General features: G+C 48.6%; 1 protein-coding gene across 3 annotated transcripts in view; it reads right to left on the reverse strand.

Annotated features, from left to right (window-relative positions):
• Positions 1-17,940, reverse strand: part of phc2a (polyhomeotic homolog 2a (Drosophila)) — a 313,528-nt gene that overhangs the window by 97,829 nt on the left and 197,759 nt on the right. For all 3 annotated transcript variants that reach the window (XM_085967521.1, XM_085967519.1, XM_085967518.1), the window contains exon 6: positions 1,412-1,489. In XM_085967521.1, the coding sequence (XP_085823647.1) occupies positions 1,412-1,489 (78 nt within the window). The remainder of the gene's footprint in view (positions 1-1,411; positions 1,490-17,940) is intronic.

Consider the following 17,940-nt stretch of genomic DNA (forward strand, 5'->3'; position numbering starts at 1 on the left):
AACTCTGAATACCCAGGATAATCAACCGATGATCTCAAACTATTCTAATGTAATCCAGCCGTGTTTGATGGTTAAGAAACCATTTGATTCTGTAAGGTGTTCAGTTTTTTGTACCCAAGATAGGATTAGAGTAAAAATTACAGAACACTGAAAATCACTCTCACCCAAAAAAAATTAATGATTCACCTTCACTAAAACAACAAAGCCCATGTCTGTAAGAAGTGTGCGGGAGGTACAGAGCAGAGTCAGGAGCATGGGAGGCCCACGGAAGGGCAGGTGGGTCACAAAAGGAGCCCCAGACCGTGTTACGATTACCAGCGGCCAACATCGTACAGTAAACTCTTTTGTATCCGGCACCTACGGGACCGGGATGGTGCCGGTTGATGAAAAATTACAAATAACAGAGAGGTAGGTGATTTTTAACACAAAAAAAGTAAAAAGCCCCGGACTAACTCGGCCACCGCGGGAAACCCGGACTCGGAAAGACGAAAAATGGATGGATTCGGCAAGGTTACCGGCTATCTATTTTGCCGATTAAAGAATTCCGGATGATTAAGTGCCGTTTAAACAAGAGTTTACTGTACTTGCAAAGCGTTACATTTTTGTAGCGCACATACGTGAGAGTGAATAATGTTACATTATAATGATGTGGCCAGCCCGTGTCGCCCAGCCGCTGACCTCTGACTTTACGGTTCAGGGTTCTCTTTTCCCCTCCACCCACTGGGTTTTGATCTTGACCACTCGGCCCATTCTGCCACCGGGAGCCAAATCAAGCGACAGGAAGACTGTGCGCGGGGACTGAAGTCCTCCCCTGTATCGCCAGCTCATGACAGGCAGGGACACTGATGTGTGGGAATTACGGCCACTGTCCTGTATTTGGGTAATCCTATTTCCTACTGAGCACAGAACCATTTCCATCACTCGGTATGAAGAAATTCTTACTGCATTTCTACTAATTACTTGTGGGATATGGTGAAAGGGTGAGATGGAGTAGGCTTGAGTGAAGCAGAAACACTGGCACAGAGCAGTTGGGCCAATCGACCTGTGTCAGTGCTGTAGACTCGATGCAATTCTACACACTATGGGACCAAATAATTAACATGTCGCTTTAGCAATGACTTGATCCCTTCTGCAGCTTAAGATTTTCTTTCTAACTTAATTCACGTGACAAAGGCTTTTTCAAAAAATAATATCTAATGGTGGCCCGGGAATGGTCGTGGGCTGTTGGGTCACAAGAGACCGAGAAGCATCGTGTCAAAACTGCAGGATGGTACGGGCGCAGAGCTTTTAGGCTTCGACTTATTTGCTCCTGCACATTTGATAATTCCCAGTGCGCCATCATCTCCTGTGTAAATAAAGAGCAGTGCGAAGGTTTTGTCTGCGAATCAGGGGCTGCTGCTTTGGTACTCACAGTTGTCTGTGAAGAGGCAGGCTGCTGTGACACATTCCCATTAGGCGACGACCCCTGTCTCGTGGCAGCTAAACTAGCCTGTAAGAGACAAGGAAAGAGGTGAAATGGTACATGATGCAGCTGCCCCAATGCCTCGACTTAAATCGAACAGAAAGCCAAACAGGAACGCACCATAGCTGGTGCGAATCTCCTCCCCTCCGCTCCTGGCTGTATTGGTGTATGACAAAGTATTAACGAACTAAAATCCTGAGACAGGGCAGATAATCATCTAACGTGGCGGCATGCCATGCTGAGGCCTCATTATCGTGTGTTTACGAGCCTCAAAGAGCAGTCGGTTGTATTTATGATGTGGGAGTCTGTCAAAGTAGTCAGAGGCAGCTGAATTTCCAGCCCGTTTTCAAAGCACGCTCCTCCAGAAATAATAATAGCTACGTTTGTTTTAAAAAAAACAGACCCATCAATGAGTGGGTATGATTTCCAGATTCAACTGGCTGTTCGCGCTCAGATACGCCACCTTCCACTTTTTAATTTGTGCAGCAGGTAAAAATCACATCGAGATCAAACCATTTCGGTTTCTGAGCGGATATTGGAACACTTGTGAACACAAGCGGTCCAACAGCTGAGAAATTGCCCTCGACATGATTTAAAAAAAAATTCAAAACAGAATTTGTCAGAAGGAAATCTGGAACAAACAGCACATCGAGCCTGGCTGAGGCACAGCCTGCTCGCACTTGAACTGACTGCACTGTCAACAAGGTGGGTTGGGAGAACAAAGACAATGAGGTCCCGTGTGGGAATCCTGAACATCGAGGTACTGAGGCTTGATCTGAAAGCGTCAAATATTGCACTAAAACACTTCTAAACATCTAGAACTCAACCTGAAATATTAAACTTTCAACTGCACTGTTTGAAATTGTTACCCGTCACGGAAACAGAAAGAAACTAGGGGCCATCAATATAAGACAGTCACTAATAAATCCAATCGGGAACTTGGGAGAAACTTCTTTCCCCAGAGAGTGGTGAGAATGTGGAACTCGCTACCACAGCGAGTGGTTGAGGCGAATAGTATAGATTCGCTCAAGGGGAGGCTGGATAAACACAGGAGGGAGAAGGGAATAGAAGGAGATGCTGATGGGGTGAGATGGGGAGGGGTGGGAGGAGGCTGGTGTGGAGCAGAAACACCGGCACGGACCAGTTCCGCTGAATGGCCTGTTTCTGGGCCATTAATATTGTGTAATACTTTGAAACACCATTTTTTTTTAAATTCATTCACGGGATGTGGGCGTCGTTGACAAGGCCAGCATTTATTGCCCATCCCACAGTGCTGTTAGGGAGGGAGTTCCAGGATTTTGACCCAGCGACGATGAAGGAACGGCCGATATATTTCCAAGTCAGGATGGTGTGTGACTTGGAGGGGAACTTGGAGGTGGTGGTGTTCCCATGCACCTGCTGCCCTTGTCCTTCTAGGTGGAAGAGGTCGCGGGTTTAGGAGGTGCTGCCGAAGAAGCCTTGGTGAGTTGCTGCAGTGCATCTCCTACTTAAATTGTAAAATGTTCATCCAACAACAACTTGTATTTATATAGTGCCTTTAACGTAGTAAAACATCACAAGGCGCTTCACAGGAGTGTTATAAGACAAAAAATTTGACACCGAGCCACATAAGGAGAAATTAGGGCAGATGACCAAAAGCTTGGTCAAAGAGGTAAGTTTTAAGAAGCGTCTTAAAGGAGGAGAGAGGTAGCGAGGCGGAGAGGTTTAGGCAAGGAATTCCAGAGCTTAGGGCCCAGGCAGCTGAAGGCATGGCCAGCAATGGTGGCGCAATTATAATCAGAGATCCTCAAGAGGGCAGAGTTAGAGGGCCAAGGCCAAGCTGAAACCAATTCTTTTCTTTTCTCTTGCCTCCTCTCGGGAAGGTGTCGGCCCAAGCTGGGATACAGTGTCACGTGGAGTCACCCACCCTACAATCCCCCAGCCCAGTGGTAATTCTTCCCGGTGAACATAGGCAGCGATCGGCGGTGGGCTATCTGACCACGGGGAGCAGCACTGCCAACCAAGCTCAATGGGGTGCCCTCGCCGCCCACCTTTCCCAGCGGCAATCACTGCACCGCAACCAGGAGCGGGGAAGCCTGGCTGGTCCTTCCGCGCCCTATCCCTGGGGTCACCTGCTGCACCCTTACCGCTAACCCAGCTAAAAATGAGCTCATTCAACGCAGAACCCGGGGGGAGGGGGGGAAGGAGAAGAAATATTTTTACGGTTGAATAAAGATAAAAACAAAATTAAGAGGCAGTCTATGAGCATTTCCTGTCCACAAGAAAGCAGCAACAGGAATGTAAACCACACAAAACCCGATCTGTGTTGTGCCTGTGCACGTCACGTTACTCTGCTGAACTGTCACCGTGTAAGCTTACTTGGGAGAAATGAGCTCAGTGTCCATGTCAGGCTGACCCGGCCGTTCCGAGATCTCCCAGGGATAGAGCTGGGATTGATTTTCTCAGGAATAATGACCCCGCGTGTTATTTGCAATCTACAGCAGCCGCTTGTGCTTTGACCTTGCCTCCAATCTAATTCCAAGGTCGGATTGCTAGCTGCTCGGGAGTCTGCAGCCATTTAAGACTTGCTAATACTCCACCTGCCCAGCGCCATATCGATCACGCGGCAGCAGCCTCCGCAGTCTGGCCCAGCCTGGCCTCCCAGCTCACTGTGCATCAGCTGCTGGTGCAAGACCCATTTTACAAAGCTTTCCAGTGCTTCTTCCCATTGCTGGGACCAATGTGTCCGCGAATTTTTTTTTTTCTTCGCGGTGCGGCCCGTTCAAAAAACAGGCGTGGACATGGTTTTCTTCGTTGAAAAGCCGGCGAACCGGCTGTGCAGGAGGTCCAGAGAGCTGCACGGCTTAAAGGGAACACTGGCCGGGACCCCCCTCATTGTAATAAACTAAATGAGGCAGCCGCCATTCTTCTGGCTGCGGGCACCAGGCGTCCCGTCTGCGGGCGTAGATAACCAAGTCCTGAACCGCCCCCTCTCTTGTTGGGCTTGTGACGGACTGCCTAAAAATGTTCTCCTGAATGCACTTTAAGAATTCTGCGCCCTCGATACCTTTTACACTGATTCTATCCCAGTTAATGTTGGGGTAGCTGAAATCCCCGACTATTACTGCCCTATAGTTTTTGCACTTCTCAGAAATTTGCCGACATACTTGCTCTTCTCTGACTGTTTGGGGGTCTATAGTTCACTCCCAGCAGTGTGATCGCCCCTTTTTTGTTCTTCAGTTAAACCCATATGGCCTCATTTGATGATCCTGCTAACATATCCTCCCTCCTCACAGCTGTAATCGTTTCTTTAACCAATATTGCGACGGCCCCCCGCCCTCCTTTTTTATCCCAATCTCCATTTCGTCTGAAAATCCTGTAATCAGGAATGTTGAGCTAACCTCAGGATGACCCAAAGCGCTTTACAGCCAATGAAGTACTTTTTGAAGTGTAGTCACTGTTGTAATGTGGGACACGCAGCAGCCAATTTGCGCACAGCAAGCTCCCACAAACAGCAATAAGATAATAACCCAAGAATCTGTTTTAGTGATGTTGGTTAAGGGAATAAATATTGGGCAGGACACCGGGGAGAACTCCCCTTCACCTATTCAAATCGTCTCAATGGATCTTTTACAATCAACCCAAGAGGCCAAATGGGGCCTCGGTTTAATGTCTCATCCGAAAGACAGTCTCATCCGAAAGACAGCATCTCCGACAGTGCGGCGCTCCCTCAGTACTGCCCCTCCGACAGTGCAGCGCTCCCTCAGTACTGCCCCTCCGACAGTGCAGCGCTCCCTCAGTACTGCCCCTCCGACAGTGCAGCGCTCCCTCAGTACTGCCCCTCCGACAGTGCAGCACTCCCTCAGTACGGCACTGGAGTGTCAGCCTGGATTATATGGTCAATTTTCTGGAGTGAGAGACTTTTGGACTTGAAAGCTTGTCGGCAAAGTAGATAAAAACCGCACTCTGGAGGAGTGCTTCTAACTGACAAATTTAAACAGTTTTATGCTCGGGGATTTCTGTTGCTTTGGTGAGTGTTTTGGGCGAAGGAGGTTGAGATTATTTCACAGGCTCTGTCTGGGATATAGTCAGCCAACCTCAATTTATATCCATATCTAATATTACATTTCTTGGATTTATTTCTGTTGCTCTATACTAATATAAAGTGCAAAGGTTTCAGTTTCTCCATTCATCTGGTAAAACTGCTTAGAAAGGACAGATTTACCCCGTCATTGAATCGCTGCTCAGGAAACACTTGCTGCAATTACTGCATTGTTTTCTGCAGCAGATCCCCACATGGATAGGTTTGGAAATCACTTGTTAACAGTACAAATGCTATGTGATTATTCCCACTCACTTGCCTTCCTCCCCACTTAGAAGAAAACGCCACAATTCTTGTGCTTGACCTGCATTTACGATCATCACATAGCACCAGAAATGTTATCAAAAATAATATTTAGAAACTGCTCATGCATGTAATCCCAAGTAAATGCGAGTGTTGCTCTGTGTTACTGTTCTGATAGAAAATGTGATGAGATTTTGTTGAGCTTGCTGGCACATGCCTTTGCACTGTGGGTTCTGCAAAGTGTTTGGATTCCCTGTGAAGTGCTGCAGCATCATATTGATTCATCCTTCAGTGAAACCTAACGAGTAAGGACGAGATTACAAGTAACAGAGTGTCACTCTTAAACGATTGCTCCAGCTCACCCAGTGGCTCAGTTGGTTAATGCACCACTGAATGTGGATCGGAGGCACGGAGACCAGGTTCTTCGGCAGCACCTCCCAAACCCGCGACCTCTTCCACCTAGAAGGACAAGGGCAGCAGGCGCATGGGAACACCACCACCTCCAAGTTCCCCTCCAAGTCACACACCATCCTACCTTGGAAATATATCGGCCGATCCTTCATCGTCGCTGGGTCAAAATGCTAGAACTCCCTCCCTAACGCCACTGTGGGAGCACCTTCACCACACGGGGCTGCAGCGGATCAAGGCGGCTCACCGCCACCTTCTCAAGGGCAATTAGGGATGGGCAATAAATGCTGGCCTTGCTAGCGACACTCACATCCCAGGAATGAATTTTTTTTTTAAAGAATGTGGTTCTGGGTCACGGAGACCAGGAAAGTCCCAGGTGTCTGTCCCAAGTCACCTGATCACAGTTGGGGCAGCAATAGGGACAACTACAGTTGCTCTCAGTATCCGCGGGCAAGGGTGGGGGAGCGAGAGGGAAGCAATTCCACCAGGGGTCTCGCCCCTGATCCTTATGCAGTGAAAATCCTGCTGGAAAGCCCAGTTCTGTGGAAGGCAGGTCAGGCCAGGGCAATGGTCACCGCTGGGCCGGAGAGGCAGTGGTCACCGCTGGGCCGGAGAGGCAGTGGTCACCGCTGGGCCGGAGAGGCAGTGGTCACCGCTGGGCCGGAGAGGCAGTGGTCACCGCTGGGCCGGAGAGGCAGTGGTCACCGCTGGGCCGGAGAGGCAGTGGTCGCTGGGCCGGAGAGGCAGTGGTCGCTGGGCCGGAGAGGCAGTGGTCACCGCTGGGCCGGAGAGGCAGTGGTCGCTGGGCCGGAGGGGCAGTGGTCACCGCTGGGCCGGAGAGGCAGTGGTCACCGCTGGGCCGGAGAGGCAGTGGTCACCGCTGGGCCGGAGAGGCAGTGGTCACCGCTGGGCCGGAGAGGCAGTGGTCACCGCTGGGCCGGAGAGGCAGTGGTCACCGCTGGGCCGGAGAGGCAGTGGTCACCGCTGGGCCGGAGAGGCAGTGGTCACCGCTGGGCCGGAGAGGCAGTGGTCACCGCTGGGCCGGAGAGGCAGTGGTCACCGCTGGGCCGGAGAGGCAGTGGTCACCGCTGGGCCGGAGAGGCAGTGGTCACCGCTGGGCCGGAGAGGCAGTGGTCACCGCTGGGCCGGAGAGGCAGTGGTCACCGCTGGGCCGGAGAGGCAGTGGTCACCGCTGGGCCGGAGAGGCAGTGGTCACCGCTGGGCCGGAGGGGCAGTGGTCGCTGGGCTGGAGAGGCAGTGGTCACTGGGCCGGAGGGGCAGTGGTCACCGCTGGGCAAGTTCACATGCAGCAGCTTCTGTAATCTGCTACAGACAAACTATTTCCTTTTTGTACCAATATTTTAATCTTTATGTAAAGATTTATTTCCCAGTTCATGCTGGGATACAGTTCCATAGGCTCCTCTCCCAGGTTGCAATCTTTAGGTGTTAATGTCACCAAGCTAGTTGATCCTGGAGGCATCACAGCCAAGTTCTGACGCTTGCCCTCGATACCAGCAGCTCGCTACTCACCAGGTGACATTCTTCACACACGATCCGAAAAAGCTAGTGGCGGCAGGCTATGTAACCAGGGGAGGAGCCCTCCCAGTCAATGCCAATCTTCTCCTCAGCGATGTACCTGTCCAGCAGCAGTCTTTGGAGAGCAATTAAGAGCAGGAATCCTATCTGACATTTTCCCTTCTCGAGCACCAAGATTTTGACACCAATTATAGCAATCTCACGGCTGCCACTTTCCAAATCAGCCAATACAGAATCCTGCTCTGTGCGGCTTACAAACAGACCAGTGGTGTATTTAACTAATGAGGCATGGGGAGCTGATTAATGAGATGGGACTGTCCAACTCCTCAGCTACTGGAGCTCGCTCATTTAGTAATTTCCTATTTGGTTCCAACGTTAAAGTTTTAGTGTGTGGAATTACCACAGGCATGTTAACAAATGACCTGTACTTTGTCAAAAGACAATTACTGCAGCCAGATGCTCAAGTTATTAACCTGCCCATTGCCAAGCAAGCGATTTAATCCTAATAATCCTTTTTAAATTAAAAAATATCGTTGCACATATGTTCAATGTGAAAGTAATTTAAAATCAATGCTACGGCATTCCTCTAAATAAGGATCAGGAGCTGGGAGCTGAGACATTCTCATCTGCTACCTGCAAGAACTCAACTGACAAATATTCAAATTACTGTTTGTGATGCTCAGGATAACGAGCTTCACGCTTTTTTTGTTAAGTCAGCCATGGCTCAGTGGGCAGCACTCTCGCCTCCGAGTCAGAAGGTTGTGGGTTCAAGTCCCACTCCAGGGGCTCGAGCACAAAAATCTAAGCTGACACTTCAGTGCAGTGCTGAGGAGGTGCTGTCTTTCGGATGAGATGTTAAACTGAGGACACATCTGCTCTCTCAGGTGGATGTGAAAGAGCAGGGGAGTGATGTCCTGGGGCCAATATTTATGCCTCACTCAACATCACTAAAATAGATCATCTGGTCATTTATCACATTGCTGTTTGTGGGAGCTTGCTGTGCGCAAATTGACTGCCGCGTTTCCTACATCACAACAGTGGCTCCACTTCAAAAGTACTTTGTTGGCTGTAAAGCGCGTTGGGACATCCTGAGGTCATGAAAGGTGCTATAGAAATGCAAGTCTTTCTTTTAATATATAGATAATATTCTTGGACATAGCGTCTCTGCTACACTCCAGACCTCAAACCTTAGATCCCATTTCTAAATGCCACACTTTGTTACGATGCAACACAATCTTAAAAAGAGATAGAAAGCCAGTTATTGACCTGGAGCCTGAAATGTACAAGTGGGTACGAGTCCCTTTGTGACCAACTTCATCAGTTCACAAGCAGATACAGTTAAAAGGATGTGTCTGTGTCGATAATGTTCTCAATATGCACGCCAAGTTTACAGCTGAGCCTCACAACTGTGCTCCAGAGCCCAGACTCCTGTAAGCAACCCTGGGGCAGATCCACTGGTGAGCACTCGGCATTAAATCTTTATTAAATTGTTAAACAAGGGTAACCGAGAACTTAAATCACACAGTGAAATTTCCACTCTAAGTCACCACCCCCCTCCCCGGATAATCGAAAGTCCCCAGATTCATGTCTTGTAGATTCAGTACAGCAGGACCCTAAGCACAGGAATGAAGAGGAAGCCCAATACAAGTAACATATCCTCTTGTGCTATGCAGTTGATTTCTGTCAGGCAGGAGGAGATTGGTGTTAGCAGGCTGTGCAGTGACCAGCTTAATCAGGAAGATGAAGAATTGAGAAAAGACGGTAAATTTCAGGTTCCACTGTGTTTGAGTCAGTTTTGGACAATATAACCAGCAACTCACATTTTAAATTAAAAAAATCACAGACAGGTGAAGAATGACCACCTACTATCACTGGGTCAGGTTAAGTGCTGGAGCAGGTGACAGGAACAGGTTTCAAGTGTTCCTCGGATAGAAACCACAGACCTAGACTCTTACTCCAGATAATCCCCCCGGACATCAGTTTACTGAATTTTTTTTTTAAATACCCAGAATCTCATCTTTCTCAAACATTTGTATAAAGTTTCGCCGTGGAGTTTATACAAGGACAGCCCGAGTTCAAATTCAAGGATACCTTTCATCTTTCTGACCAGCTTCTGACCGAGTGGGACTTCCACAACAGGTGCGAGGTGTGTTCAATGCGGGGCTGCCACTAGAATGTCTCGAGTGAATCTTTCTACGCCTTAAGCTTCAAATACTAATTTATGATCATTTTATGCATTTCACAACCTGATAAGCCAGTTGCTTCAATTTTACAAAAGGTCAACAGTTATTAGCAAATTAACCCTCTTCATAGCACAATGGGAAGATTTGAAGGTTACAGTTAAGATGTTTATCAGTTAAGATATTACAGTAAAGATCTTCTTTACCTGCAGTCAGTCATTATTTAAAATCTCGTTCCATCTAATCAACATCCCAGATTTGATTGTCGATTGAAAAATTGAGAGCCAAATCAATAGTGTAAACAGTCCTTTGCCCAGGCTTCCCTTGCCTGCACAGTCAGCAGCAGGATCTGAGAGTCTCACACACACACCGCCCCCCCCCCCCCCCCACACACACACACACACACTTACAAATCTCATGTCAGACCCGCCGCAGACAGCATTTGCAGGTGGACGTGGTGGCGGGACACTTCATGCCATCAATATAGAGCTGGGGAGTCGGAGCCCGAGGAGTCCAAGCTCTCCGAGGCAGAAAACTCCCCGTTAAATAAATGCACAGCTCCTCGGAACGGTGCAGGGTCAAAAGTTGCATGCTGACTGCTTGCCTGCCTCCCCCGCCCCCACTTATGACCAAATGCAATCACGCAATAACCAAGTTAAGTAATGTCTTGGACCACTTTTCTGCCGAGGGTCGAGCAGTGCCTATTACACTGTTATTGTTACAGTGAACAGATTCTGAAGATTGCTTAAAAGTCGGCCTTTATCACACCGAGAGAAAAAAAAACCTCGAGGCAATTAGGTCGTACTGGGAAACCTCTCGTGTGTAACCTGATCCTTCGCAAGGTCCCTTTTATCACCATATACCTCTCAGTACATGTTTCCAGTCCCGACTGTCTGTGCCTCCTCATGGTAATTTAATTCAGCTGCCCGAGGAGACGCATTACTTTTCCATAGTGCTCGATACCAGATCTCAGCTGGAGTGACACGGCCCGTCTGCTCTCACCTCCTTTCTCCATTACTGTCCCCATCCCTCTGACAAATCTCACTTACAGCCCGCATTAAATTGAATCCCAGTCCGAACACAAACCACTTATTGCCACCTGGAGCATCAGTCGGCGCTCGCTTCTTTCTAAAAGGTCTAATTTGTTTTTGTAATTTTTCAGTCGAGATGCTTTAATGTTTTCGAAGCTGACTCTGGGTGTCATTCAATTAGATTTTGTCAAACCGACAGCTCAGGCCCAATATATGTCCTAACTGCATCCTGATGGACAACATACTCACTGTCTGCTGCCAAGCTAACATGCTTTCATCCTCCCTAACCTCACAAACTCATCCACAGACAACGAGCTACCAACATTCACATTCAATACAATATAAGCAAAGAGGCTTCATGGAGCATTTATTAATCAGGATTTCACCAAAAAGAAGTTGCTTTTGCTAAAGATAGTTTGATACTTATGCTTTAAGAATATAAGATCATAAGAATTAGGAGCAGGAGTCGGCCATTCGGCCCCTCGAGCCTGCTCCACCATTCAGTAAGATCATGGCTGATCTTCGACCTCAACTCCACTTTCCCGCCCAATCCTCATATCCCTTCATTCCCCTAGAGTCCAAAAATCTATCGATCTCAGCCCTGAATATACTCAAACACTCAGCATCCACAGCCCTCTGGGGTAGTGAATTCCAAAGATTCACAACCCTCTGAGTGAAGAAATTCCTCCTCATCTCGGTCCTAAATGGCCGACCCCTTATCCTGAGACTGTGACCCAATCCCAAATGGATACTTTTTAAGTCACATATTTCTGTGCCCCCAATTTTCACCCGGTCTCTGTTGCAGGTGCTGACCAACACTGAATGAATGAGGTGGATGGTCCCCCCCTCCATCCCTCGCTCGAATACTCATTGCGTGTGTGCACAGACAGCAAGGATTGAATCCCTATTCAACAGTGGGAGTATCAGAGCAGAGCCTGACCCTGTCCATACCTGATGTCCAGCAAACTTGAGAGAGAGAGAGAGAGAGAGAGAGAGAGAGAGGCCAGAGATCAGACGTAGGATCCTCCTGATCTGAATGGCTCAATATCATACAAGGCCGTCCCTTGAAAATCGGAACCATTGGAGAAGGGGCCAGCTTGAAATTTAAATGACTTTCAGTGAAGCCCATTAACAGGGCACACCTCGAAATCTGGAATACCAACAAGTTTAGTTTAATTTATTGCCCGATGCAAACCACGGCTATCACTATCTCTGCCTAACCCGGCACGTCCCCTTTACATTACAGAAGCACTTTAAATCGGAGCGGCTCTTAAACACACTGACTGTGGAATTCATCCTATTTATATTTGACATTTTCCTCAGCAGCAGTTATCGGGGAAGCTGCCCGCGCTTCTGGTCTCATTTCCAAAGGCTGAGGAAAGTTTACACAAACCAGCAAAGCAAAATCTGAAAGCATCAATCGGCCGTGCCCAGTGTTTACAGTCGATGGCGGGAGCACCCTTGGTCCCAGAGGAGCAGCTGAAATGGTGGTTCTCCCCTCCAGCTGCCTCGTGCACACCGACATGCCCCGGTGAATTCATTTTGCCGCTTACGGCAGCCGTAACAATCGAGGCTTGATTCTAACCGTCAGCACTAGTGGAGAAGTGGAGGTAGTGCATCAGCCCACTCCACAGGAAAGAAAGTGTCCTGTTAAAGGAGACAGAACTCGATAAAGAGACAGACGGGGAAAAGTGCGTGCAGCTAGGCTCAGGAAGGGAGAGTGCCTGTGGATAACCACGGGGGCAGGACTGGCAGTGCGCCAGAGATTCCCGAGAGCCAGAGCCCCAGAGTGTGGCAGAGGCACAGAGCAACCCGGACAGCAGCTGATGGAAGAAGAGCGGGAAAGTGCCCCAAGAGAGGGAATAATCCCGAGAGCAGCCAAGGGATGCAGGGTCCTGGGATTCCCGGGAGAGGGAGTGTCCTGACAGAGAGGGACCCACTGTAAGACTGAGGACATAGGAACAGGAGGAGGCCATTCAGCCCCTCGGGCCTGCTCCGCCGTTCAATTAGATATTGGCTGGTCTGCACCTCAACTCCATTCACCCGCCTTAGCTCCTTTGATACTCTTTGTATAACATTTATACTGAATTCAGGCATGTAGGACTATAAGACGTTGGGTTCTCACACACATTGCTATAAACACACACACAAAATTCACACACATTATAGCCTTGGGAAAAAAGTTTCAATGTGTAAAAAAAGAACTTGTCCCAAGTTCAGTCGAACAGGGAGAGGGTGGCTTATTATGCATCAATAAACTGCAATTGCTGCGTCACGCCACCGATATAAACAGAAATTAAACTGTACCAACACAAAATTTTATCTACATTTCCAAACTCAGTGGAAGTGTCTCGATTGACCGACCAGCACTAAAAATGGCAGTGGATTAAATAATGAATGTGGTAGCCAAGGAACGCACTGTGTCCGGACCCAGAGGGCCAGGAAACCGTTTCACCCACTTCCCTGGCAGTTGGCAAATCAGGTGGGATTTTCCTGAGGATTCCAGTGGGTCAGTACGCCCCGGCCTAACTAACGTCTTCCAGATGAGACATTAAACCGAGGCCCCGTCTGCTCTCGCAGGTGGATGTAAAAGATCCCATGGCACTATATCGAAGAGGAGCAGGGGAGTTCTCCCCAGTGTCCTGGGGACAATATTTATTCCTCAACCAACATCACTAAAAACAGATGATCTGGTCATTATCACATTGCTGTTTGTGGGAGCTTGCTGTGCACAAATTGGCTGCCGCGTTTCCCACATTACAACAGTGACCACACTTCAGAAAACGTTCATTGGCTGTGAAGCATTTGGGACGTCCTGAGGTTGTGAAAGGCGCTAGAGAAATGTAAGCTTTCATTTTTTTTTACAAGTCACTCTGAGCAATCCCACCACTTGAAAGCAGAAACTGACACAAATCTATAAATCAAAGCGAGCACTGAAAGGGAAGGAGGGTCCCCAAGGCGGCTCTGTCACTCTCGTGTAAGTAGATATTTTGCTGTAATAACAGTCTGCAGAATGTACTATTAGCATGAAATACGAGGGTCAGTTCCACGATCCTGTGCGCTCAGCAGGGAGCTGTGTTCGCAGGGAGTATGGGTTGGGAATCATGGCCCTAAATCGCTCAACTCCACCACTGGATCACTGAATTAATCCTATGGGGTTAATACAAGACTTCAAGGTTATTACAGGTTAGCTGAATAATGGCAGTAAGCATCGACTTGTAAATATCGGATTCACTTATCCCATTTAAATGATTACATGCTTGACGGCAAATCAAAAATCCAAACAGTTTAAGAAATAATTGGTGTTATTATCGTTGTGGCTAACCAATCTTTTCAATTGATATTTTACTAAATTACAAGAATTTTAAAATAACACACAATCCAGAGATGCACAAATCCTGCACTGGGAAGTTTATACACTTGGAGAAATTCCCACGGTGCTGTAAAATAGCAGCAGCTCCCGGACCAGCGCCAAGACGCCTCAATCTACGAGAAACTGCTTGGTCGACGGCGATGACGATCCCACAGTCCCCGAGGAAGTCTCACTCGTCGAAACAAAGCCCTTCCGTCGACAGCAGAGAGAGGGAGCAAGCCACAAAACGATTGCGTCAAGGAGCTACATGCTGGGTGCTTCCAACTTGCTGCGAGCTTTGGGTGGGAGATTCCTAATCTAATGAGTCGGCGCAGAAGAACGGCGCGTGTGAAGAACATTTCACTAAAGTGCTTTAAGGGCAGTTAAGATGAAATCTTGCGCTAATTTTTATTCCCAAACGATGGGAAACTGATTCTGACCAGGCAAGAAGTGCAGTCTGTGGAAACACAGAGTGTTGGAATGATGCATAAACATGATGGTCATCAACAGTAGTCTGCCCAAGGCAGGTTCTGGATCAATTCTCCCTTCTCCAAACTACTCTGTCTAGTGCATCTTTCTTCAATGCTCCATTCCATCTCCCATTCCTCAGGTGGTCCAGAAACATCCTTCTTTTCCTCCCTCTTGGTCTTTTTCCTTCCCTCCATCCTTCAATCACCTTTTTCAACATCCCACCCATTCTCGGCACATGTCTAATCCAATTCATTTTGGGCTATCAATCAAACTACGTTCTTCTTGTATAATTGCCCACATCTCCTCATTATTTTTGTCTATCCACTTTACTTTCTCGATGAATCTCCAAACCCACATCCCAACGCTCTCTCGAAACTGTAGTGTATGTAACGTTCCACCTTTAAGAGAACTATTTTAAGGGTTGCACTACTTTATCTTGGCTACTGTATACTGTAATACCGGTGGTGACCACACCGGTATATAAGTGCTGTGTAAGGATTTATTGGGCAGATTCGCCCTGACCTTCGAATAATAAAGTCCTGTTAAAGTTACTCTTGTAGTCTGTGTATTAATTCACCATATAACCCACAGACTTTACAGTGGCGACGAGTTCGATCTTACCCTGCGGCAGCGATACATCCGAAGCAGTTAACGAGCGTCGAGAGGAGGCACCCGCCCTCGTCATTCTGCTGAGAGAAGACTCGAGTCTGCAGAGCAAGGAAGAAGGAAGAATTCAGACACGACGCCTTCCATCAGCAACAGGCAGTGATCGTCCCTTCTGCCACGGTGGTGAGTGAGCCAAGTCGGCCACGTTGACTGTGAGTAGGGGGAAAATAGAAAAAAAGAACGGAGGAAGGGCGGTGAACTCGACCACGGTCGGGGGGGAAAGGAACCGGACAGAAGTCGGGCCCAGAGGCGCTGAGACTGGGGCAGCATGGGGCACGGAAGCCGCGGTGCAAGCGGGAACGCAGCCGGCGAGAGAGACCGGGCTACCAGCGGGAACGCAGCCGGTGTGAGAGACCGGGCTACAAGCAGGCTGGGAGACGCAACAGCGTCGTGAGACAGCTCGACCGCGACCGGCGAAAGGCCGGGCAGCTACCGAGGCCGCGAGGCGCTGCGACCGGGATCGTAAGGCGCGGGAAGAAATAAAAATAAGAAACCGCGGAGAACTCAGCCGCAGCCGGGGGAGGAAAGGATCGGACTGCGAGAGGGCTGGGAGGCGCGATTGGAAGCCGCTGAGGGAGAGACAGAGCCCGAGCGAGCGGGAGAGACAGAGCCAAGCGAGGGAGACCGAGGAGATTCAGCCAGCGGCTGGAACTGTTCGCCGTCAACGGGTTGTCCCCAGCGCCGGTTGCCCTGCCGAGAAAAGGGAACAAAGAACGCACTGAAGCCGGCGCGCAGGCTGCGAACCCCGAAAGCCAGCGGTCGTCGCCCGAGGGAAAAGCTTACCCCTCCCGCCAGTAGGCGGAGAAGAAGACAGGAGCGGGAAAACGCCATTTTGAAAGTGGGCGGGGAAACCGCCATTTTTGGAAAAAAAAAGTTAAAGAAAAATTTCGTTGTTGTTTCTCAGGAAGATTGTGAAGATGCCTAAGCGTGGCAACATCAACGAATTCGATTCTGATGTGGAAGATTGGACCACGTATGTAGAACGCATCGAGATATATTGTAAGGTCAATAAGATAGCAAATTATGATAAAGCTCTAACCTTACTAAACTCAATGGGTGCGAAGACATACGGGTTATTGAAGCATCTTCTATCACCAGCTAAACCGGCGGATCAGTCTTTCGCTAATATTGTTGCTGTCCTGAAGGATCATGTGAACCCCACACCGCTGATGTTAGCGGAACGAGCTAAATTTTACGGGAGAACGCAACTAAAGGAGGAAAGCAACGCGGAGTACCTGGTTGAACTGCGTAGGCTAGCAAAATACTGTCAGTTTGGGGTAAATCTGACAGAGGCACTGAGAGACAAGTTCGTGTGCGGGATGTCGAAGGAAGGAACACAAAAGCGACTGCTCGAAGAGAACGATCTTACACTTGATAAGGCTGTCCTTATTGCAGCATCGCACGAAGCCGCAGTGAGAGGCACGGCGGAAATGCAGCTGAAGACAGCGGTACTCAGTGTGGATCAAATGACTTCGGGTACAACGAAATGTTACCGTTGTGGGAAGACAACACACGACCAGAACCAATGCTGGTTTAAAAACCAGGAATGTAGAAAATGTGGCAAACTTGGTCACATAGCTAAAGTATGCCGGTCAGGAAAGAAGACCAGCAACAATAAGTCACCGCAGAAGAAGTACAGAAAGGTACATAAGGTGACTGTGAAGAGTCCAGATGAACTGAATTCGGATTCAGACCCCAACAGCAAGGAACTGGGTAGTCTGAGGATTCACAATGTGAGTAAAGAAGCTGACCGACAAACTATCTGGGTCACACTGCAGATTGTAAGAGTCCAAGTGAAGATGGAAGTGGACACTGGATCGGCATTGACGGTCATGAATAAACAAGATTACAAAAAGTTATTCAAACATATTCCCCTACGGGATACGGAGATAGTATTGCAGACATACACGGGGCATAAAGTATACCCCATCGGAAAGATAAAAGTCAAGGTGAGACACAAGGGCAAAGATCACCAAGGAATGGACTTATATGTACTACCCGAGGGAGGTCCACCACTTCTGGGACGGGAGTGGATCAGGAAAATAAAGATAGACTGGCACTCACTAAACACAATGACGGTAGATTTCGGAAAGAAAGATGTCAAACCTGAACGGTTGTCCAGAATATTGGACGAGGCTAAAAGAGGTATTCCAGCAGGGACTGGGAACACTGAGAGGAATTAAGGCAAAAATCAAGATTGCAGAACATGCAAGCCCAAAATTTTTCAAAGCCAGATCGGTACCTTACGCGATACGACCTGCTGTGGAGGCAGAACTGGAAGAGCTTGAACGTGCAGGGGTACTGTCGAAGGTGGACTGGAGTGAGTGGGCCACGCCCATTGTTCCCGTCATGAAGTCTTCATCAAGTAACAAGCCAGGGGGACCGGGGAAGGTCCGCATCTGCGGAGACTTCAAGATCACAGTTAATCCGGTGCTTCACACGGTACAATACCCGCTTCCGCGGATTGAGGATATCTTTGCTTCATTGTCTGGCGGGAAACACTTCACCAA

The sequence above is a fragment of the Somniosus microcephalus genome, chromosome 25, assembly GCF_052327205.1.
Source record: "Somniosus microcephalus isolate GS21.2 chromosome 25, FLI_Smic_1.0, whole genome shotgun sequence".
Taxonomy (NCBI): Eukaryota; Metazoa; Chordata; class Chondrichthyes; order Squaliformes; family Somniosidae; genus Somniosus; species Somniosus microcephalus.